Source organism: Neoarius graeffei, chromosome 7 (assembly GCF_027579695.1).
Source record: "Neoarius graeffei isolate fNeoGra1 chromosome 7, fNeoGra1.pri, whole genome shotgun sequence".
NCBI classification, from domain to species: Eukaryota; Metazoa; Chordata; class Actinopteri; order Siluriformes; family Ariidae; genus Neoarius; species Neoarius graeffei.
In genome coordinates, this window is record NC_083575.1 from 5171792 (window position 1) to 5196120 (window position 24329).

Below are 24329 nucleotides of genomic sequence, written 5' to 3' on the forward strand. Positions count from 1 at the left end.
CATTTTGACTCGTCTGACCACAGAACAGTTTTCCACTTTGCCACAGTCCATTTTAAATGAGCCTTGGCCCAGAGAAGACGTCTGCGCTTCTGGATCATGTTTAGATACGGCTTCTTCTTTGAACTATAGAGTTTTAGCTGGCAACGGCGGATGGCACGGTGAATTGTGTTCACAGATAATGTTCTCTGGAAATATTCCTGAGCCCATTTTGTGATTTCCAATACAGAACCATGCCTGTATGTGATGCAGTGCCGTCTAAGGGCTCGAAGATCACGGGCACCCAGTATGGTTTTCCGGCCTTGACCCTTACGCACAGAGATTCTTCCAGATTCTCTGAATCTTTTGATGATATTATGCACTGTAGATGATGATATGTTCAAACTCTTTGCAATTTTACACTGTCGAACTCCTTTCTGATATTGCTCCACTATTTGTTGGCGCAGAATTAGGGGGATTGGTGATCCTCTTCCCATCTTTACTTCTGAGAGCCGCTGCCACTCCAAGATGCTCTTTTTATACCCAGTCATGTTAATGACCTATTGCCAATTGACCTAATGAGTTGCAATTTGGTCCTCCAGCTGTTCCTTTTTTGTACCTTTAACTTTTCCAGCCTCTTATTGCCCCGTCCCAACTTTTTTGAGATGTGTTGCTGTCATGAAATTTCAAATGAGCCAATATTTGGCATGAAATTTCAAAATGTCTCACTTTCGACATTTGATATGTTGTCTATGTTCTATTGTGAATACAATATCAGTTTTTGAGATTTGTAAATTATTGCATTCCGTTTTTATTTACAATTTGTACTTTGTCCCAACTTTTTTGGAATCGGGGTTGTATCTCATACTGTAAACGATTGTCATTATTTTATTCATTATAATTTTGTATCGGGGTGCCTGGGAGAACAGCTATGCTAAAGTGTATAAATAAAGCTTATTATTATTATGAACGTGTCAGAAATGGTCAGTATGGTGAAACATTTTGGACTGAATGTGATACCTTCTGCCTGCTCCAGCTCTTCATCCGAACTGCAAAAACATGACAGTGTGAGAAAAGTGTGTACAGAATATCATGTAGTACAATGTACCCTTTGATACTGTACAGCTACTCTGAGAGCTAACTTGCGTATACATGTAGGAGGGTGTGTGTGAGAGCACATGCTTACGCTGCATGGAAGAAGCTGTAGCACTGGTCACACACTCTCACAGGCTCGTCATTCCCCTCCACCACCATCTTCCTGCTGGAGCAGGCGTGACACACCAAGCGGCCACAGCGTCTACAGTGATGCCGCCGGTTAAACTGACAAACAGAGACAATAGCTGCGTTTAAGAGCTAAAGTTTGCCGTATTACAGCCAAACAAGTGGCTTCAAACTGTTACTCCAGAGACGTGTTTTTGTGGCACACATTATCTGGTGAAATAAAAACACATTTAAAAAAAAAAAAAAGGGAAGCACTTTTTTCTTGAGGCCTCACCATGGTGAATCTCTCTCTCTGACAGACCATACAGATGTGTCTCTGGTGGTCAGGAATCCAGTCTTTACGCTCCGGTGTTTTCTCTGGAGGGGTAAACATGGATGAGGGGCGGGGCTTCTTCCCACCCAAACCTCTGTCTTGGTCATGGGCGGCGCTAGATGGAGTATGCATGGGAGTGCCACCTGTACAGAGGACCAACAGCAAAGGTTAGGTTTCAGCGACGACACATTTGGAGCATTACATTTCATTTTGGCCTGAATCTGTCTTATGATGGGCCGGGTCTGGGATCATCTTGACAACAGACCACGCCGCTTGGTGATCAGAGAAAACAGCTAATGGCCACAATAGTCATTTTGTGAAATGGCTGACATTTTAGAGACTTTGTAACTGGAGTTGCATAGCATTGCAAAAACAGCAGACCTGCTGAAGGAGGCGGTGTACGGCTGGGAGAAGACGAGGCACTTTCCTGAACGGGACACTGCAGCAGCCCGTCCTGCAAGCTGATCACAGAGTCTAAAAACACAAACAGGGAATAAATTGATCCAGACCATATTTTCTTTCACGGTAATGACAAAACCTTAAAATTAATAAAGTCTCAATGGCTTAATAACGAGATCATTTGGGACAAGTGGAACATAATTAGGGTTTCTCAGACGATCGCACTTCATGTCCGGAAAGTTTCTGCCCTCACCGCTGCGTGTCTTCTCTCGGGGGGCGTAGGGGAAGTCCAGAGCTTTTTTTGCATACTCAGCCAGCAGCGTATCGATGTCCAGGTTGGTGATTCCTGCTTCCTGAGCTGGTAAAAGGTTCCGGAGGGTCGAGAGAGCAACTGACACCCAGTCTACCTTCAAGTTCATCAACAGCTGCTCCAGCATGAGCAGAGGATCTGCCAGCAGCTGGAAGTAATCCTGCCGAGAAGCTTCTGGAAGAGTCAATAACACCTGGGGAAGCCAAGTTAGGAGATACAATAATAAATTATATGTTTTATACAACTAGCATGCTAAAACTAACTCTATTTTCATAGTAAAGGAGGTGTGGCCTCTGTGCTTGTCACAGTTAAGGGGGTGTGGCCTCCCAGTCCTTAAAGGAACAGTCCACCGTACTTCCATAATGAAATATGCTCTTATCTGAATTGAGACGAGCTGCTCCGTACCTATCCAAGCTTTGCGTGACCTCCCAGTCAGTCAGACGCGCTGTCACTCCTGTTAGCAATGTAGCTAGGCTCAGTATGGCCAATGGTATTTTTGGGGCTGTAGTTAGATGCGACCAAACTCTTTTTTTTTTTTAAAGATTTTTTTTGGGCTTTTTTCACCTTTATTGGATAGGACAGTGTAGAGACAGGACAGGAAATGAGTGGGAGAGAGAGACGGGGAGGGATCGGGAAATGACCTCAGGTCGGAATCGAACCCAGGTCCCCAGATTTATGGTATGGTCGTGGCTCAGGTGGCTAAGGCGCCACACCATAAATCTGGGGACCTGGGTTCGATTCTGACCCGAGGTCATTTCCCGATCCCTCCCCGTCTCTCTCTCCCACTCATTTCCTGTCCTGTCTCTACACTGTCCTATCCAATAAAGGTGAAAAAAGCCCAAAAAAAATATTTAAAAAAAAAAAGTTTGGTCGCATCTAACTACAGCCCCAAAAAAATACCATTGGCCATACTGAGCCTAGCTACATTGCTAACAGGAGTGACTGGGAGGTCACGCAAAGCTCGGAGAGGTACGGAGCAGCTCGTCTCAATTCAGATAAGAGCATATTTCATTATGGAAGTACGGTGGACTGTTCCTTTAATGCTCTCACGGTTTTTTTTTAAGCTGAAATTGTTTGCAAAACACTGAATCAACTCAAAATCATCTTGACTCAAATGACATATTAAGTCTCGTAACATTACATCTCCTCAGAAAGAAAGATGCACACTCTTGGTTCATGTGCACACGTACTATATAAACATGCGCGTGCGAGCACACACACACACCTTAGAGCCCAAGTGCAGGGCATGTATGTGGTGTCTACATGCTGGAGTCATCCGGCTCTGAAAGTGCAGCGTGAGGTAATCAGACAGGAAGTGGCAGGCGGCCAATCCGGGCCTCTGATCTAGTGCACGCTCGCTAACCTCCAGCGAATCAGAGAGGCCCTCAAGGAGCTAGAGCCAGGGAAAGAGGGAGAACATACATTACTTTACAGGGTTTTATGAATAATTCATCCTGCAAGTTAAATCCTCTGCCTCAGAGGTTTCTGTCAGAACATTTGTGCACACCTGGAAGGCGTCCTCAGTTCGGCCGTTCTCCAGAAGATGGAGCAGATGTTCAGTCTGGAGCTGCAGTTTAGACTGCTCCGATACGGGATACAGCTGCACCCACTGGGCACACAAATCAAACTCCTGGTAACACACAATGAATCAGTAGACTGAGCAAAGGCCGCTTTAATTGAGCACAGAGGTGCACAGAGAACTGTCTGCAAATCAACATTTATTTAACCTCGTTTATGAAGTACCGACAGACTGACCCGTGTCTGGAGCAAAAGTGAGAACATGGGCTCGGGGTTTCTGCTCGACTCCTCCTTCAACTCCTGCCACGTCTGCCATTCCAGTGGAGGCTGTAGGCTCAGCATCTACACAACACGCACACTTTAGAAGTGCATCTCATGTTGAATGGAACAACAAATAAGATCACATCGATGCCACTACAGTGTCTTGCAAAAGTATTCATCCCCCTTGGTGTTTGTCCTGTTTTGTCGCATTACAAGCTGGAATTAAATGGATTTTTGTGGAGTTCGCTCCATTTGATTTACACAACATGCCTACCACTTTAAAGGTGCATAATGGTTTTTTTTTATTGCAACACAAACAATTAAGATGAAAAAACAGAAATCTGGAGTGTCCATAAGTATTCATCCCCTTTCATATGAAACCCCTAAATAAGAGCTGGTCCAACCAATTCACTTCATAAGTCACATAATTAGTTGGTTAAGATCCACCTGTGTGCAATCAAAGTGTTGCATGATCGGTCACATGATGTCTGTATAAATCAGCCTGTTCTGGAAGGACCCTGACTCTGCAACACGACTAAGCAAGCAACATGACAACCAAGGAGCCTCCAAACAGGTCAGAGACGAAAGTTGTGGAGAAAGTATAGATCAGGGTTGGGTTATAAAAAAATATCCCAAACTTTGAATATCCCAGGGAGCTCCATGAAATCCATTCTAGTAAAATGGAAAGAATATGGCACCACTACAAACCTGACAAGAGAAGGCCGCCCACCAAAACTCACAGACCGGGCAAGGAGGGCATTAATCAGAGATGCAACAAAGACACCAACGATGAAGGAGCTGCAAAGATCCACAGCGGAGATGGGAGGATCTGTCCATAGGACCACTTTAAGCCGTACACTCCACAGAGTGGGGCTTTATGGAAGAGTGTCCAGAAAGAAAAAAATAATAATAATAATATTTCTGAAGAAAACACATTTGGAGTTTGCCCAACAGCATGTGGCAGACTCTCCAAACACATGGAAGATGATTCTCTGATCAAATTAGACTAAAATCGAACTTTTTGGCCATCCTGGGAAATGCCATGTGTGGCGCAAACCCAACACCCTGAGAACACCATTCCTACAGTGAAGCATGGTGGTGGCAGCATCATGCTGTGGGGATGTTTTTCGTCTGCAGGGATGGGAAAGCTGGTCAGGACTGAAGGAAAGATGGATGGCACTAAATACAGGGCAATTCTGGAGGAAAACCCGTTTGAGTCGGCCAGAGGTTTGAGACTGAGACGAAGGTTAAGGGTCTAGCAGGACAACAACCCTAAACATACTGCTAAAGCGACACTGGAGTGGTTTAAAGGGAAACATTTAAATATCTTGGAATGGCCTAATCAAAGCCCAGGCCTCAATCCAATTGAGAATCTGTAACGTAACTTGAAGATTGCTGTACACCAACGCAACCCATCTAACTTGAAGGAGTTGGAGCAGTTTTGCCTTGAGGAATGGGCAAAAATTCCAGGGGCTAGATGTGCTAAGCTAATAGAGACATACCCCAAGAGACTTGCAGCTGGAATTGCAGCAAAAGGTGGCTCGACACCTCAACAATGTTGTATTGTTTTTTGGGGGGTGTTAATATCTATGCACACTCCAGATTTCTGTTTTTTCATCTTATTATTGTTTGTGTGTCACAATAAAACAATTTGCACCTTTAAAGTTGTAGGCTTGCTGTGTAAATCAAAAATGGTGCTAACCCTCCAAAAATCCATTTTAATTCCAGCTTGTAATGCTACAAAAACAGAACAAAACACCAAGGGGGATGAATACTTTTGCAAGACACTGCATGTTCCCTTTAGAGCAAACTCAAGTGATTCTGGAGGAGGTTAGCAGAACCTCAAACTCCACACAGATGCAAATCATGCTTAGGTCTTCAATACAAAGCCCACTCCCAAAAGACACACACACTTTACTTGGGTAAAATTCTGCTGAGTGACTGCGAGTAAATATGTGTCACAATCCAGTGAAACCACCACCACCATCCACCCCACACACACACACCCTGTTGTACATGTCAAGTTCGTGTTTTTTCTGCCGCAGCTGTGGTGCGAGTGCGTGATCCGGGCTCGAGTCACTGAGGCAGAACTGCAGTAGCTCCAGGCAGCTGTGAAGAGGCCATCGCTCCAGACCCTGCAGCACCACACGGGCTCGCAGCTCCCAGTCCTTCACCCGGAACAGCTGCTCTGTACTGCACTCTCCTGCGCGTGCACAGAAATTTGAAGACACACATTAACGCTTATAAAGAATAATAGCTGTGTCTTATAGCTGGGTTTCAGTCACGTGACTTTTCTTAGCGGTTTTACCGGAAGTGAAATAGCTGGTGGTCTAAACGGCTGCCGTAGTGCAAACAACTAGCGATAACTTATCAGAGTACGCTTGTAATCTAGAAGCCACTGCTCGCTTTAGATATATTCAGATTACTATGTGCGATGGAATCGACCCCTACAGTCTGGGAAAGAAGGATTTGTCGTATGATCTCGAAAACTACCCTTCAGTCGAGTTCCCCGACATCTCGAACTATCTGGTGTTGCAGACGTCCTTCTACACCGCAAAACGGATGAAAGCGTGGAAGAGTATGGAGGCTTACAACTTTTTTGTATGACCTCGGGATCAAGTCGCTGCCGAATGAATCCTGTTTTATTTTTGCCTGTGCAAGTATGTTTTTTTTTCTTTTAAGCTTTTCGTTCACGTCTTTACAACGAAGCGCTGCAAGTTGAAGTGTAGACAAACAACAGTTTGCTTGATTCTCACTTGTGTTGGCTCTTATCTCTCAGGTAAATCATTCACAAAGATCATCAGAAACCCTTTTAAAGACCTGGATCTTAGTTAAGCAAGACGGAGAAGTGATCACGGCGCATTGTAACTGTACGGCTGGGGAAGAATTTTGTCGCGACCTTCACGCATATGGACTTTGTGAGGAGTAAAGAAAGAAACAGCTGGGGACTTTAGCGTTTCATGACTAAAAAATTCCCGTAAGATAACGACACATAGCAAGAAAAGTACTTGGAAAACACGAAGGACAGAGCTGAGAGGGAAATACAAACCTTTCACCAAGCGATCACTGCAAACTCGAGCATGCTTCGACTCTGCTCCCTTCGATTTCAGTCAGTTTCAAAAGCCACCTTTCTCGACGTCTTTTTGTGAAATCCTGTGTTCGTTCATCCTTTTTTATTAGCTCACGGGGAACCCTGAAGAATTTTTTTTCATCAGTTTCACGGTTTGATGGATTCGAACAACGCAAGCGTAAGGCATTTTTCATGCGAGTGAGCAATGAACTTTCTCCGTACAAACGCTTTGTCAACGGAGCTTTGGTAGACCACCAGCTAAAGTTTTGAATAACTAACGAGGTGGATGTGACGTCACGTGAAACCCAGCAATACAGCACTCTTACGCCTGTATCTCTCACATTTAACACTGTTTTCCAAGTATCAGAAATAATAGAACACTATGAACTGCCTGACATCAGCTTCCACAGGATGTCAGTGAGCGAAAATCAATTCATTTTTATTTGCATCACACTTATCAAGTGAGATCCTCTCTTTTTGTCACCTAATGGAAGTCGCTCTCCTAAAGTGTTTGCCGAAATGACCGATAGATATGCTGCATGTGTAATAACTGTCTAATTAAATATAAATACAAAAGTACGACTGTTAACTCCTTACACGTGAATAATCTCCAGTAGACCCTTTAAAAAGTCGCTCTCTTTCTGAATCTCATATGGAGTTCTATCAGGCATATGACGGGTTACAGAGGATCTCATTTTACACACTTCTACATGTTCCCCTCCATCTGAAATGCCTCTCATTAGTTTGAACACCATCCTGAATGAATAGATAAAAAGGTCGTACCCTCCAGGGTGGTGCAGGCGAGCAGTTTGTCCCGTAGCGCCACCTTCTGGCTGCAGTTTTGTGCATAAAGCTCCAGCAGGCTCAGAGCTCGGGTGAGGTCTCTGGTGCTCAGAGCCTGCTGGAAAGCTTCGGCCACCATCCCCTGTCCCGTTCCATCCTGAGACCTAGAGAAGAGCACGGCCACTGTGCCCGACTTCCTGCTCAGAGCTGCTCCAATGCCATCCTCGGTCTCCGGAGACGACCCCAGCACGGGCGCTGCCATGTCCACCAGGAAGGCCTTGAAGATAGGGAAGGACGTGAGCAAAGCTTCAGCCTCTTTGGAGATCTGCTCCAAGTCCAGCGGAGCTTCTTTACGTGTAGCGCTTCGAAAATACAAAGGCAGTCCAGGCCACGAGGAGGACGGAACACGGGTGATCTCCACCCGACTCACGCCGAGCAACGCAAGGACAGCGACGAGCGGAGAGCGGGATTTCAGGAACGACAGCGCAGAGGGCGTGAGGAGGAAAGAAGATGTAGAGGAGAAGGATGGTGACGATGATGCCGACGATGAAGTTGAAGACGAGCATAAAGACAAAGACGGAGAAGGAGGAGACGTGGAGAGAATCGGAGAGACGCTGGTTTCAACCGACGCCTCGGATTCCGAGCTGGGTTCAGAGGCTGGAGGCGGTTCAGAAAGGTCAGCGGTGAGAGTTCGCTCCTGAGCGTGCTGATGGAGGAGAGAAGCGATGCTGGACGGGCAGAAAGCTCCTCCTTCGGCTCCTGCACCCTTCAGGGAGGGAGGGAACCAGAGAGGGAGCGGATCACAGCAACGCTGCACGATGACTTGCTGGACGTTTACCTGCAGACCCTCCTGATGCAGCAGAGACAGCAACCTTAAAAAATAAAATAAAACAAAAATCACACACACACCATGGAAGTAAGACTCACACTGATTTTATACTTCTTTCAGAGAATAAAATAAATTTTAAAGAAAAAAAAAACCCAAAAATGATCAAATGAATATAAAACCAACAGAAAAATTATATTAGAAAATTATTTTTTTTAAAATAATCAATGCAAGGTCATTTTATTCTGGGTATTCGGTCTGTGTGTTTTTTTTTTTTTAAATTTGTTTGTACACATTTTAGTGTATTAGTTAACTAGTTTCATGTTTGTTTGCAGTGTAGTTTATTAATGGTCAGTAACATTTATTAGTTTACTTTTTTTTTTTTAACAATTTTCTGTTTTGCAGCACTTTGCCTGCTGCAAAGTAAATGCGATGTGTATATATTGTACCTGTCGGGTGTGACCTGTCTGTCAAAGAGCAGGTGTGAGAGGAGCTGTTGAGGTGACTGCAGTAGCACGAGCAGAGGATTCCCCAGTTTCACAGCCACACTCTGATCTGAGAGAACACACACACACACACACACACACGAACATCAATGTTCTCATTTTATGAAGAATTTCTCCTCACTCAGTTTCTAATGAAAGATCCTATGATTATTACGAAACGCTTTCTAATAATCAAATGTTCTGCAATGAAAGCCTCACCTTCAGAGCTCAGGCTGCGCACCAGCACTGACGCCAGCATGTTTATATAATTCAGGAAGCTGCGCGTGTAATCTGGCCAATTACAGCTGGTGCTGTCCATCTCCAAAGGGCACAGCTGGTCCAATGAGCACAGCAGCTGTTTCATCGCAGAGCAGACAGGGTGCGAGTCGAGCTCGGACTGCTTCAGGCCCGCCTGCTCCAACAGAGACGCCAGGACGGAGCTGGCCGACTGACTCTCACCTACAGCAGACAACCAGAGTGAATACCGGCCAACAATATATTGCTCGTGTTACAAGATGGGATTTTTTTTTCGTCAGGTTTAGTCTTTTAGTCCCGTTAGTGGTGCTGGAGATCGGTGCTGTACTGTTCCCTGAGCTGAAATTAAACAAACAATTAGGTTCTAATCTTAATACATCTCTCCACCCTGGAAAATTTGTCTTTGATATTCTGATGAACAAAAAAAAAAAGTCATTATTGAGGTTTTTCACCCACATGACCAAGTCATGTGATGCTGCCATTTTGGACGTCACGGCTCGAATCAGTTTGAATGCGAGGAAGGCGACAAACGAAAAACATAAAAGAAAAAGGAGCGAGATGCAGAAAACACCTTCACTATCCAGCGACGTAGGGCATTTACAGGGCGAGCAGAGGGAGAGGTATTTGCAAAAATTGAGGTTAGCAGGCTTAGAGAACGACGTTTACCTGCTTCCACCAGGATTGTTCACTGACGTACGGAAGTACACGAAGCCCTCGTCTTTACCTGACTTCGGCCCACATGATCTGTATACCTATGTCGTTAAAAACCCATCGCCATACACAGGTATTGATCTGAAAGCGTATAAGAGTTTGGATGCCTACAAATATTTTGTGTCAGGCTGGGTAACATGCCTACATCAGCGGGTCGTCCCTGGAGCCGGTGGTCGCCATCTTATTACAGCTAAGGTTTGTTCACATTTTCATTTACTTTCGGTCCTCAGGATAAACAAAATGTTATTAAATGTCATTGAAATAACTTCTTAGTCTGTTGAGACATGGCCCGTTATAAATTTGCTGTTACCAGGCAATGACCAAGAACTGTATTATTAGGGTCGGTGTCTGTGTTGTAGCAGTGTACTAGCAGCTAGCTGTTAGCACTAGCTAATGTCAACAACATAGTAGCTAGTATGTTACTGTAGCAATGTTTACGTTCAGTCATTTGGATGACTGTTAAAACCTTTCAGTCTCAAGTTTTTTCCTTTACTGTATTTACTAGTTTACTGTAATTATGATCCGGCAGCTATTTACACCGGATCCAGTGTAAATAGCTGCCGGAGCCGACGTCCGAGCTTGCCGGAGCTAGCGCGCTCGGGCAGGCTGGGAGCTAGCGCGCTCGGGCAGGCTGGGAGCTAGCGCGCTCGGGCAGGCTGGGACGTCGGCTCCGGCAGCTATTTACACTGGATCCGGTGTAAATAGCTGCCGGATCAGCTAGTAAATACAGTAAAGGAAAAACTTGAGACTGAAAGGTTTTAACATTCATCCAAATGACTGAACGTAAACATTGCTACAGTAACATACTAGCTACTGTTGTTGGCATTAGCTAGCTTGACCTTCAAAATGGCGGACACCGGGGTGTCACGTGACCCTGTGACGTCAGGTGAAAAACCTCAATATATAGCAATGTTTACCAAAGAGCAGAAGGCGCAAAAAAAAAAAAAAAAAAAAAAAAATCACATTCTTACCGGCCATTTCGATGGCGGCGGTCAGAGTCTGCAGTATGACCTCGAGGCGCTGGATGAGCGTGAGCCTGGTGGCGATGGCCTCCTCTGTGACAGACAAGTGACTGCAGAGCAGGACTTCCTGAGCACTGCAGCCGAAAGGAGGCACGACTCCGCCCTCGTCTCTGTTCGAGTCTTTTTACAGAGAAAGAGAGAGAAGTTGACGGGCAGTATCGCTGCATTAGAACACCTCTGTGTTGTCGTCCCATTTATGAGCATGTTTCTTCGATGGATATCTCAAGCCTGAATCCACTGCTGTTGACAACAACAACAAAAAAAAGAGGAGTAATACAGTATGAATGCCTGTGTACCTGATTTGAGTGGCCCTTTGCTGGTCGTTGTTCTGCTGAGTATTTTACTGATCTGCTGCAGCACAGATGGAAAACCCCGAATACCTTCAGGATGACGAACGTCTTGGTCCAACGTGATGCCTGCAGGTGAAAAAACAGACATAATAAACAAGGTCGATGTATTGAAGGAGGCGTGGCCCCTGTGCTTTTCAGTTTCAGTAACGGAGGCGTCCAACATGTCCGCTCCCTTTTCAGAACTAATACTTACCCAAAGACTTTGGTCAATCAGCTTTTTTCTGTACCTCATACTCGAACACACACACACGCCTACCTCGTCTCTCCAGTGAAGTGTGTAGTCTCCGCTCAGCAGTCTCCAGAAGCTGGCGCGAGCTCTTCCACAACTGGCATTGGCAACATGCCAGGTCAAAAGCAGCCATGGCAGCTGGATTGAGCTCCTCCAGCAGGGGGCGCAGGGGGTCTGAGGGGTCAGAGAGAGGATGGGAGAGCCAGTAGTTCTCCTCCAGACAGACCAGAGGGCGAGAGGGAGAGCTCAGGAGGCGATCAGCGACGTCGGAGATGGAGTAGAACGCCATGCCTGAAGGAAGGAAGGAGGGAGGGAGGGAGCGAGCGTGTTCGAGGCATGAAGGGTCAAAACATTACACCAAATCCCTGATTCTGAGTCGCATCATCACGGTGCACTCGTACCTGCTGCGGCTGCGTTGCCGATGCTCTGGAGAGTGATTCTGCTGCTGCTGCCCAGACGGCTCCGTCCCGGTCCCGTCACCCCGACTGACCCCAGACCCTCAGTGGAAGACGATAACGAAGAAAGGGACTGGCTCTCGATCTTCTGCTCAACCTGAGCGAGCTCAGACAGAACCTCATGGTACAGCTCCATGAAGAGAAGCTCCCCGCAGCATGGTGCTTTCTCCAGCCCGAACATCAGCATCACCTACAAACACACACAGCATCAAAATACCGCACAAAACATGTTACTTCCTACAGTAGTGGTCTACATAGTGTTGCTGCAGAGAGAAGAGCGAGTCGTGAACCTGATGAGCCTCCATGTAGTTCCCTCTGCGTATGCAGGAGATCAGGAGAGACTCAGGCGGGGAGAGCATAGAGGGAACAAGCCAGCTGTGAGGTCCTCCACAAACACACACTTCATACTCCACATGCACTGGCACCGTGCCACTACTGCCATCTGGCAAACCGACATGGAAAACACACTGAGGGAAACTCAGCATTTTTAACTGTCAAAATTATAATATACATCTGAAAGTATCAAAAACTGAGAATAAAAAGTTGAATTTTTTCCCCAAAACATTCCTAAAAAATAAAAATATCATGCCCTTAAATATCCTATACACCGGCTTACTCCAGAGTCCCACAATTAACCAGATAAAGTGCTTGCTTTTTACCTGCAGTCTTAAATTATACCTTAAACATTTTTATTCATTTTTTCAAATAACTAAACGCAAATGGAAATTCAGAAATTCACAGCTAAAAGCCGTAAACTATTCAGGTAAAAAAATTAAAAAATGTTATAAAAGTTGTACACTGATTTAGGTTAAAGAGGAAGGATTACAACATGCTGTTGTTTTGGAGTTAAACTCATGAATCATGTATCTGTGACTCCAACCTGAGGTACTGGTGCTGATCTCTCCGTTCTGTCGTTCGGAGGTCTTGCGTCGCTCAGGGCGATGACGATGGGATCGCTTCTTCTTCCCGACCCGAGAAACACCGCTGCTGTTGCTCCGCCTCAGAGAGAGAATCGAGTTCATGACTGGGGAGGGCAGAGGCGGACCACCTACACACACACACACACACACACACTTTACTGTTGCCAAAATAAAGTCTTGTTTTTCAATTTAAATTTCTTATCCATAAATCTAAGTGAGGCCAAATTTTAAATGGTTATCTATTCACTATAGGGGCTTTTCCACTACCAACGCGGCTGAGTTGGGCTGAGCCATGCGGTGCTGAGTTGGGCTGAGTCGAGCTGAGTGGGGCTGTTGGAGTTGCATTTCGACTACAACCGCGCTGAACCGTGCTGGCTGGAAGTGGGTAGACGTCACGTGATGTCGTTAGGCGGCGCAAACAGTGACATCAGTGACCTTTTAAGCGGTAGTCTCACGACCCGGATCGTAAACAATAAACATGGAGGACATGGAGTCGTTAGTGTTGCTGGTCTTGGTGCTGTGGCTTGTTGGCTTCCATCTTCTAGTTTTCTGATCATCTTCTTCTTCGTCGTAATTCTTCTTCTTCCGGGTTTACAGATCCCAGCGTGCTCGCGGGGCGTGTGTGGGCATGTGAGGACACTCCTCCTCACCAATCAATGCACAGGGGAGTGTCTCCTCACGCCCCTAGCCCCACTCGGCTCGGTTGGGCTCACTTCAGCACCACTCCAAAACCGTGCGAGTTTTGGGTGCTGAGTAGGGCTGAAGTGAGCTCAGTCGTGCTGCTCTGAGGTAGTCGAAACGCGAGCCGTGTTTGGCTGAAGTGAGCTGAAAAAGGGTAGTGGAAAAGGCCCATATGTTTGCTCACTACTTGGGGCATAACAAAACAACTCTTGAAAGCTTGTTGGTTTTTGTAAAGGAGGCGTGGCCTATGTGCTTGCCAGTCTGAGAAAAGGAGGAGTGGCCTCCGTATCAGTGGCCTTTTTACTTGTATGTTCCAGGAAGCTACATTTTACACCGAAACATCACCAAATATTTATGCTCAGCTGATTCAGACTGGCGTTTTACGGATCAGATTGTTGTTCATGGACTGAATTGAGCATCATGTGATTTCTGGACAAACCTGTACTGGGCAAAATGATCAGAACATAAAAGCCTCTAAAATGAATAGAAGAAGACAACAATGCACGTATTATCTCTCGGAAACCTAAATAAATTTCACATGACTCACTGTTTGCCTTCTCCTGATTGGTGGTGACGATCTGCAGCCTCCACTGAGCCTCAGCCGTGTGTTTGGAGAGCCTCTGTAGCCGAGAGCTGAATGTCTCCGCTGTAACCGAGCAGCCCAGACTCTCAGCCAGCTCCGCCTCGGCCTCCAGCGCCCTCCCGAGGGCACACATTCCCTCCAGTCCCTCTCTGATGAGCCGCAGGACTCCCTCCATCGCAACGGTGTCCAGCAAGAAGCCACGGCAGCCTGACGTCCTCTGAGCAGACTTCCCAGTCGCAGCGCTCTCGCCCTTCTCTTCTCGCGATTCTCGTTCACTGACCTCTTCATTGCTCCTGCTCGGTTTGTTCTCCTTGTCCAAGTGATTCGGCTCAGCAAAGTCAGAATAGGACAAGAAAAGTAGTGAGAAGATGTTCTCCAGGAGCTCCAGGCGAAACATTGTAGGAACCGCTTCCAAGTAGAGCTGACACTCCGAGAGGTAATGCTGAAACAGGGACGAGGGACCTGCGGAGAGAAGTTAGAATTCATCTCATTTGTAAGCGTTGCCATGGTAATGCAAATGTCCAGGGGACGTACAGTGCTGCATTACAGGAGCATGTCTACATTTTAAGTCGATCCGAATCAGCATCTTCGTCACTGATCACTATTTACTGTACACACCTTCAGGCTGTTCCTTATGGGGTACCTGCGCCGAGCCTCCGACACGCATGTTCACACACACAGCGTAGATGGCGTATTTCATGGCGCAGAAGCCCCTGAACATGGTGATGTTGCGCTGGACACAGCTGCTCCGAGCCTCTCCAGACAAGGAGTCTCCTGAAGCACAGAATAAAATATACAGCATGATACTGAGGGTTTTATTCCTGTTATACCACAGCAGTTACGATGAATACAAATTTGTATTTGCAGACTTCAGCTTTCTCTGATATACAACCCCGATTCCAAAAAAGTTGGGACAAAGTACAAATTGTAAATAAAAACGGAATGCAATAATTTACAAATCTCAAAAACTGATATTGTATTCACAATAGAACATAGACAACATATCAAATGTCGAAAGTGAGACATTTTGAAATTTCATGCCAAATATTGGCTCATTTGAAATTTCATGACAGCAACACATCTCAAAAAAGTTGGGACAGGGGCAATAAGAGGCTGGAAAAGTTAAAGGTACAAAAAAGGAACAGCTGGAGGACCAAATTGCAACTCATTAAGCCAATTAGCAATAGGTCATTAACATGACTGGGTATAAAAAGAGCATCTTGGAGTGGCAGCGGCTCTCAGAAGTAAAGATGGGAAGAGGATCACCAATCCCCCTAATTCTGCGCCGACAAATAGTGAAGCAATATCAGAAAGGAGTTTGACAGTGTAAAATTGCAGAGTTTGAACATATCATCATCTACAGTGCATAATATCATCAAAAGATTCAGAGAATCTGGAAGAATCTCTGTGCGTAAGGGCCAAGGCCGGAAAACCATACTGGGTGCCCGTGATCTTCGGGCCCTTAGACGGCACTGCATCACATACAGGCATGCTTCTGTATTGGAAATCACAAAATGGGCTCAGGAATATTTCCAGAGAACATTATCTGTGAACACAATTCACCGTGCCATCCGCCGTCGCCAGCTAAAACTCTATAGTTCAAAGAAGCCGTATCTAAACATGATCCAGAAGCGCAGACGTCTTCTCTGGGCCAAGGCTCATTTAAAATGGACTGTGGCAAAGTGGAAACTGTTCTGTGGTCAGATGAATCAAAATTTGAAGTTCTTTATGGAAATCAGGGACGCCGTGTCATTCGGACTAAAGAGGAGAAGGACGACCCAAGTTGTTATCAGCGCTCAGTTCAGAAGCCTGCATCTCTGATGGTATGGGGTTGCATTAGTGCGTGTGGCATGGGCAGCTTACACATCTGGAAAGACACCATCAATGCTGAAAGGTATATCCAGGTTCTAGAGCAACATATGCTCCCGTCCAGACGACGTCTCTTTCAGGGAAGACCTTGCATTTTCCAACATGACAATGCCAAACCACATACTGCATCAATTACAGCATCATGGCTGCGTAGAAGAAGGGTCCGGGTACTGAACTGGCCAGCCTGCAGTCCAGATCTTTCACCCATAGAAAACATTTGGCGCATCATAAAACGGAAGATACGACAAAAAAGACCTAAGACAGTTGAGCAACTAGAATCCTACATTAGACAAGAATGGGTTAACATTCCTATCCCTAAACTTGAGCAACTTGTCTCCTCAGTCCCCAGACGTTTACAGACTGTTGTAAAGAGAAAAGGGGATGTCTCACAGTGGGAAACATGGCCTTGTCCCAACTTTTTTGAGATGTGTTGTTGTCATGAAATTTAAAATCACCTAATTTTTCTCTTTAAATGATACATTTTCTCAGTTTAAACATTTGATATGTCATCTATGTTCTATTCTGAATAAAATATGGAATTTTGAAACTTCCACATCATTGCATTCCATTTTTATTTACAATTTGTACTTTGTCCCAACTTTTTTGGAATCGGGGTTGTACTAGTAACTGGCATGCATGCGTGCGCGTGTGTGTGTGTGTGTATGTGTTACCTGCGGCCTGCAGCAGCTCCAGCACTCTGTGCTCTTCATACTTGGCCAGAGGTGTGAGTGAGTGCAGCACATAGAGAGCAGAGTGATGATCCAGATTGTGCAGCTGAGACAGCAAGGCCTCATGGGAGATCTCACTGCTCACACACGGAAATCAAATACTGTTTCAGACATTTTTTTTTTTATCAAGTCAGAAATTGTATTTAAAAAAAATACGTTTGAAAAAATTCTCAACGCATAAATCTGAATTTGAATATTAATTTGAGCGGGAATCTCCCCTACATTCTGCGCTTGACTCATTTTCTGACAAATCGTGCGCGCGCACACATGCTGTGGTTAAGAGAATGAATCAGGTGACTGGACGCTGTTCAGAAATGCGTAAAATGTTTACTTCATTTATTTGTGTTGAACTTCAATCATGGAGCCGCAGGCCTGAAATTCAGGTTCAGGTCAATCAGTCACAGAACCAAGAGTTAAAGGTGCACATTGTGTGTGTGTGAGAGAGAGAGAGAGAGAGAGAGAGAGAGAGAGAGAGAGAGAGAGAGACACTCACTGGTTGTTTTCGGCACACCACTCTAACACCTTTAACTGAGAGGAGAGGACGTTTGCAAAATCGCTGAGGACGGTTTCTTTGGCCTACACACACACACACACACACACAGAGTGGTTCAAGTGACAAAAACATGACACTAGACACATGGTCAGGGTTTTTTGTTTTTGCTTCCCCCCCCAACAGATGGATTTCCAAAGAAAAACACTCAAGGTGTTGACTGCTCATCCAGTGAGCCCTCAACTGCTCATCTTTTTTGGATAAAAGCGTCTGCCGAATGAATAAACATACACAAACGTACATTATGGCAGTCCACCTTAAATTTACACAGGCTACAACCACGAGTACAGAAATGTCTAAAAACATATTGATCGTAGTGTTTCACCACAACACCTAAAAAAAAAAAAAAAAAAAGATAAAGCATGTTATCTGCTTCCTGCTTTACACACCCTCATTGAATTCCTCTCACAATTCCAAAGCGCAGCACAAATTTACAAAATCCTGGTTAAAGCGAGACGGCCTTTCGATTTCATAAAATCAGTGAAATTTAGTTCCGTCTGAAATGTGGTCATTGCGATATATGTTTATTTCTGTAATATTTCACAAAATATCAGGCCATTCTGTGGCTGGGAAGTTATTTAATTTGAGGGGATTAAAGCAAATAATGTGCATGAAATCGCTCGCTTGGCGCAGTCAAGCAGACGGAGGAAGTCCGTGTGCGCATGCGCAGATTTACCTTCTTCTTCTTTTGGGTTTTACGGCAGCTGGCATCCACAGTGTTGCATTACTGCCATCGACAGGTTTATATTTGAGCGTGCACTGACAGTTCCATCATTCTGTCGCTAAACGAACAGCTGATCACACCGAGGTGCTCGCTGAGCGCCCATATTTATTAGTTTGGTCCTGCATTTCCTTTCCTTCGTATAGAACATAACGTCTTTTCTTCTCGCTTTCTTTCTGTTACTGTAGTCGATCTTTCACGTTTCATTCACACACTCACGTCCTCCATTGTTCTCTCCTGTTTCAAATTTGTATCCCACAATGCCTTGCGTGACTGGGGAAAGCACACCACGTGATGCATCACATAGTATCTTGAATCAGGTCATGGTGAAGCAGGAAAAAAAAAAAAAATAGTGTGGAATTTAGGGCCACGTGGAGATAAATTCATTAATTGTTCTATTTTAAAAATTAATAAAACAAAGTCCGTGATTCGAATTCAGTAGCTTTCGGTCACTAAACAAAAATAATTGGGTGTCGGGAAAATTCTTTTTATGACCTACACTTGAAAACCAGCTTTAAACCAGAAAAATTCTACTTTATAGTGCAGAGAAAAGTCACACACACAGGTTTGAGCCTGCTCAGCATTCAGATACATGACCCAGAGCACGGGAGGAGGGTAACTGCTTTACTGGATTGTGTAACACATCTTTCTGGAAGCATCTGCATTCAGGTTTTCCATCATATTTTTTGATAATTTAAAGGTCGTTATTTCCCAACCTGTTGCTGGTGCAGAATCCTGAGGAGCTCCTGGGCGGAGTCAAGACTCTGGCAGTGTTTCCATCCCAGCAAAAGAAGGAGGCGGGACAGCGGATGAAACTCCACCCCAAGTAACACCTCCAGTTTTGAAAACTCCTCCTTCTTGATGAGATCAAGCCCCGTGACCTACAAACAAAACCAGAAAAGACGACAGATGACTGATGTAACAGAAAATGTGTTTAAAAAAAAGGACAAAACATGAATAGAATTAGCACATAATACCATTTTTATTGATAAAACTTTACAATGTTTACCTCACTCAAAGCTGAGAAGCAGTTTTAATACTGCATATTGATATTACGCAGTGGCTGTTTGGAACATGTTTACTAAAATGGAATATGCTTTTCGTCCCCGAAAAGAAAATCGAGACACCAAAGAAGGAAGTTCCTTTACCTCCAGAAGCTCAATCTGCTCAAGCATCAGATAAACCAGCTCCAAGAAACACACAGATAAAAGTTTGAGACAGTAGGTGGATCATATGCTGATAAAGCTAAGAGACCTTAAAGTGCCATTCCACCATTGGATGTATTCTTTGGCATAAAATACAATATATTTTATGACAACATGACTAGACAGAGAAATCTTTTAGCTTCAAAATGATATATCAAACATCATTTTTTGACAACGACAAGTATATTAATTTTGCGACCAAAGTCACCTACCCTTTTAATTTCCGCGCGGTAGTGAAACGTGATGTCATCGGCAGGTTCCCCTTCTTGTGTACCACGTGTCGGTCTATTTTTAGACCAGGAAACCCCCAAAATGAGAGAGAGTCATTTCTCCTCGTATATGGGGGCCAAAAAAATTGTGAAAAATTGAGTTAATCTTTCAGTTAGCTAGATTTATTGGTATTAGCTAGATTTATTGGTATTATTTTTATCGCGTTCTATCCGCCATTGCTGATAATATGTGCCACGTCACACGTCACGTGGTACACAAGAAGAGGAACCTGCCGATGACATCACGCGCGGAAATTAAAAGGGTAGGTGACTTTGGTCGCAAAATTAATATACTTGTCGTTGTCAAAAAATTATGTTTGATATCATTTTGAAGCTAAAAGATTTCTCTATCTAGTGATACCATTTATATATATATATATATATATATATATATATATGTTGTCAAAATATATTGTATTTTATGCCAAAGAATACATCCAATGGTGGAATGGCACTTTAAGCTCAAGGCTCTTAACTATAAAAAGAGTAGAATATCTCTACTATGTCTAATATCAGTAATATCTGTTTACTGCAAATTTGTTAGCTAGCTCAGGAGAGCTATCCAGGGTTGACGGCGAGGACGTAGAGCAGTTCCCACCCAACCATTCAAACACATTCACATTTATGGGCAATTTAGAGGCACCAGTTAACCGAGCCGCATGTCTTTCCGGAGCACCCGGAGGAAACCCGGGCAGAACATGCAAACTCCACAGAGAAAGGCCCCCCGTCATGAAAGGTCGTGAGGTTCAAACCCGAAACCTTCTTGCCGTAAGGCGACAGTACAAACCACAGCACCACTGTACCACCCAGTTGTCTCTGCTGATAACTTGAGGATTGCCACTCCTCTATGATTGCTTATTTTGCTATTTGGTCATTTTCATTTTACTTTGCTCATCTTTAAATAATAAACTAAAACCTCGAGAGAGGGCGATTCATATACCTTCTGTCTGGCTTGAGTTTGGTTTCTCTCATCCCCCAAGACCTCATGGACCTGCTCCAGAAAACTCAAAGATAAGACTCTACTCCCTGTTCCAAGTACTCTACTTACTCTTTGAGGCTTCTCGGCACAAAAGGGAGAGTCGAGGAGGGAGAGTGAACAAGTGAATGAAGGAGAGTGGGAGAGCGGATGAGTGGACGAGGGTTGAGGATTCTTACCAGAACCTGCTCCAGAAAGTGCTTTCCACTACTCAAACACTCAAAGTAGATGGATTTCCAAGCTGCATTACGGTCACCATGACAACACAGGGCAAGCATGAGTCTCTCTGCTTCAGGTAAGTCCACTGACAAAACACACACACATTACTTCAGTCCACTGTGTGGTCATGTGCACGTTTTGGAGATCTTAGCACAAACACAACCGTCACGTGTGAAGGCCAGACATTATCTGTGTGTGTGTGTGTGTGTGTGTGTGTGTGTGTGTGTGTGTATATATAATGGAACAAAATGACCATAGATTCTCACTTCCCCAAAATTGAAATTTCAGAACTAACAAACTAAAGAGGGAAATATGAATTATGTCCTGCCTAATCAAGTCAGCGCTGTGTGTGTGTGTTTTCGCCCCGTCTCCCTCACCCTGTGTGTGTGTTGCGTCTTGGAGCAGGCTGTCCCTGCTGAGCCGCAGAGCTGTGGTACAGTAGCGCATCAGCAGAGTGTGATTCTGAGGTCGGAGCAGACGTCCCATCACTCTCTCCTCACTCAGAGGCCCCGCCCTTGCCCTCCATAGCCCCACCCACAACTGCTCCAGCTCTGCCGCTGCACACGGCACAAGAGCCAGAGCGCCGCACACCTCCTCTGCCCATCCCTCGCTCTTCTTGCCCTCCTTCCCCTCCATGAGGTCCATGAGATGTTGGAGAAAGACACTGGATGCATTTGTGTGTTTCAGGAAGCAGAGCAGGGCATGGGTCAGACGCGGGCTGCGCTCAGAGAGGAGGGAGCGGATGCAGGAGAGAGCGGCATCACTCAAAGGAGGAACGGAGGACGAGTCCTTCCGCTCGACACGCTCGGACTCCAGGAAGGCCTGATGCAGCTCCTGAGGAAGCGAGAGACACCAAAAAAAAAAAAAAACCGTTAAAACCTACAGGGAAATAATTCTGAGGTCTCAGAGAAGGAGGTGTGGCTTTTGTGCCAGTCATGCTCAATGAAGGAGGCGTGGCCTAGGAGTTTCTCATGCTCATTGAAGGCGTGGCCTATGAAAATCTCATGCTCCATGGAAGGAGGTGTATAATCTTTCAATGCACAGTGAAGGTGTGGTTTATAAGCCTGTCATGCTCAATGAAAGCGACACGGTCTCTGTGCCTATTAGTGATGGAGGTGTGGCCTCTATACCAGTCAGTCTCACTGAAGGAGGCGTGGCCTCCATGGGTGTCAAGGTCACTGGAGGAAACTAAACAAGCAAAGTAAGCTGGCATTTTTGTTCCCTCTCTTTGTAAAGAACAGAGGTTTTTTTCCCCAATTATGAGCATTATAGGAAGTGAGAGGTTTACCTTTAGTACAGAATGAGGCACTTCCTCTCCCAGTTCCTCTAAAATCAGCAGGAATGCCAGTTCTCTCCGGACTGAGAGAGACACCTGCAGGACAGGTGGGAGCCATGATATGAATTATCCAATGTCCAGAAACTCATTTGAGATATTTTTATTTTAAAGTGTATTTCACCTTGTCTTTTGAGTGTTTCTCCAGCACCTGCAGCCAGAACCAAGCAAGCCTGTGAGGACTTCCTGCTGTCTCCCATCTACAAAACCACATGGTGAAGGTAAAGGTGAAATCCAAAGCCACGCCCACAAACCACCTGCACATACTGCCTGAATGCGAACGCAGAAGTTGGAGCTTTCTGAAATTGAGTTTTATCACAGCTCTCAGAATATGAGGAAACACTACTCACGCAAGTTGATATGGTTGTGCAATAAGTGCAGCAACGACGTCATCAGGATGCAATGGCACATCTCCAGCAGCCTGACTGAGCTGTCGGACACAAGCGGCGGCCAGTTCCCACTCGCCATGCCGTAAACACAGAGTGAAAAAAACATACAGGTCCTGCACGGAGCTCTCCTTCTCACGGCCGAACGGATGCATGACGGCACGCTTTCCCAGGTGTGTGTCAGTGGTTATCCAGACAAACAGAACTACTCATCTACAGCAGACGCAAAATATGCGTAAAATGACACTTCACAAAGCACTTCTCAGCCGATGATATCAGAAACAGGTGTGGTTTCTACTTTATTTGAACCCTTTACAGTGTCCCCCAACAGACCCGCTTTTCTTGAAACTACAAAAGCCAAGGATGTCGTTTTTTAGATGTAAAGGACGTGGCGTAGAGCAGCACTGTTCTGAGCCCATTTCTGGGCCAGAAAAACAAAATTCAACCGTAAAGAAACTCAAGATACATTGAATAGTCATAATGTAAATCAGAGTTGCTCTGAGCCACCTTTAAAATGAGAGGATTAGTACAGATCTACTGACACTTTGAAAAATGACAGGTCACACAGTGCTTTAAATTATTTTTAAAACATTCAAATACTGATTTACCTGAACAGATGTCATGGTACAATCAGAGATGGCGATCAGTTCGACAGATTCGTTCGTAAATAAGAAGGAAAATAAAGGAAGAACACGACAGAGAGCAGCTTTCAACAGGTTCAGTGATGAAAAGTTGCTTATGTTTCTGTGATAAAGTCTGACAGGTGACCACTCAGACCTCACACGGCATTCAGCCCACAAAATAACAGAAATACTAACAGACAGACAATAGTAGATATAAATATTACATTTATTTACTATAACTTTCATGTCTTGTATTGTCATAGCACGTTATACAACTGTTTCCAGTGCAGCAGCATCCAAAGTTTTACTTAAAAAACTGCGAATAAAACCAGGATTTTAAGAGCCCCAGGTGATAATAGTGACCCTGGAGGAAAGTTTATCATCTCAGAGTTTTATTCATTATCGCATAATCCTGTAAAACACAGCACTTACGGTTTGTTTTTGTCCAGAAGCGGGTCGGCTCTGTGGAGACACAGCACAGCTACTTCCACCGCCCTGTGGGCTGCGCCGCCGCCATGACAGTTGTGTCATGTGACCTCATCAGCTGATTCAGGAAGTGACGTACAGTCGTCAGATTTGACTCTATTCTTTGAGATTTATTTGTTTATTTATTTATTTATCGATTTAATGAAGTTGCGCTGCATTTTTGACAGAAAATATTTCAACCTAAATGTTTTATTGTGTTTTTTTTTCCGTTTTGGAGGATATAACGTTTTGATTTCGTCAATTTCTTCTGAAACTTGATGTTGGCCTGAAAAGAAATAGAAAGATAAAAAAGATGTGCTAATTTATTATCATACTTTATTCTTTTACATTCTATACATACATCTTTTAAATGTGTTTGCTTTACCTGTTCCAATATCTTTTGTTTTAAAGGTGTTTTTTTTTTTTTTTTAATTGAGATGAAGACTGCATATTAAATACAACCCTGATTCCAAAAAAGTTGGGACAAAGTACAAATTGTAAATAAAAACGGAATGCAATAATTTACAAATCTCCAAAACTGATATTGTATTCACAATAGAACATAGACAACATATCAAATATCGAAAGTGAGACATTTTGAAATTTCATGCCAAATA

At 44.6% G+C, this 24329-nt stretch overlaps 1 protein-coding gene across 2 annotated transcripts in view; it reads right to left on the reverse strand.

Moving 5' to 3' along the window:
* The window catches only part of zfyve26 (zinc finger, FYVE domain containing 26), a 43806-nt gene extending 20039 nt beyond the window's left edge, over positions 1–23767 (reverse strand). For both annotated transcript variants that reach the window (XM_060925188.1, XM_060925186.1), the window contains exons 1-29: positions 23680–23767; positions 22589–22837; positions 22363–22438; positions 22194–22277; positions 21283–21739; positions 20866–20990; positions 18953–19117; positions 17459–17541; positions 16909–17042; positions 14987–15142; positions 14333–14830; positions 13065–13232; positions 12475–12626; positions 12131–12374; positions 11757–12020; positions 11447–11566; positions 11100–11270; positions 9382–9621; positions 9127–9232; positions 7852–8723; positions 6005–6201; positions 3975–4079; positions 3727–3849; positions 3445–3612; positions 2163–2412; positions 1892–1984; positions 1472–1653; positions 1163–1296; positions 997–1025 (exon numbers count right to left, since the gene is read on the reverse strand). In XM_060925188.1, the coding sequence (XP_060781171.1) occupies positions 997–1025; positions 1163–1296; positions 1472–1653; positions 1892–1984; positions 2163–2412; positions 3445–3612; positions 3727–3849; positions 3975–4079; positions 6005–6201; positions 7852–8723; positions 9127–9232; positions 9382–9621; positions 11100–11270; positions 11447–11566; positions 11757–12020; positions 12131–12374; positions 12475–12626; positions 13065–13232; positions 14333–14830; positions 14987–15142; positions 16909–17042; positions 17459–17541; positions 18953–19117; positions 20866–20990; positions 21283–21739; positions 22194–22277; positions 22363–22438; positions 22589–22779 (5587 nt within the window). In that variant the 5' untranslated portion in view covers positions 22780–22837; positions 23680–23767. The remainder of the gene's footprint in view (positions 1–996; positions 1026–1162; positions 1297–1471; positions 1654–1891; positions 1985–2162; positions 2413–3444; positions 3613–3726; positions 3850–3974; positions 4080–6004; positions 6202–7851; positions 8724–9126; positions 9233–9381; positions 9622–11099; positions 11271–11446; positions 11567–11756; positions 12021–12130; positions 12375–12474; positions 12627–13064; positions 13233–14332; positions 14831–14986; positions 15143–16908; positions 17043–17458; positions 17542–18952; positions 19118–20865; positions 20991–21282; positions 21740–22193; positions 22278–22362; positions 22439–22588; positions 22838–23679) is intronic.
* Positions 23768–24329: the final 562 nt, after the last annotated feature.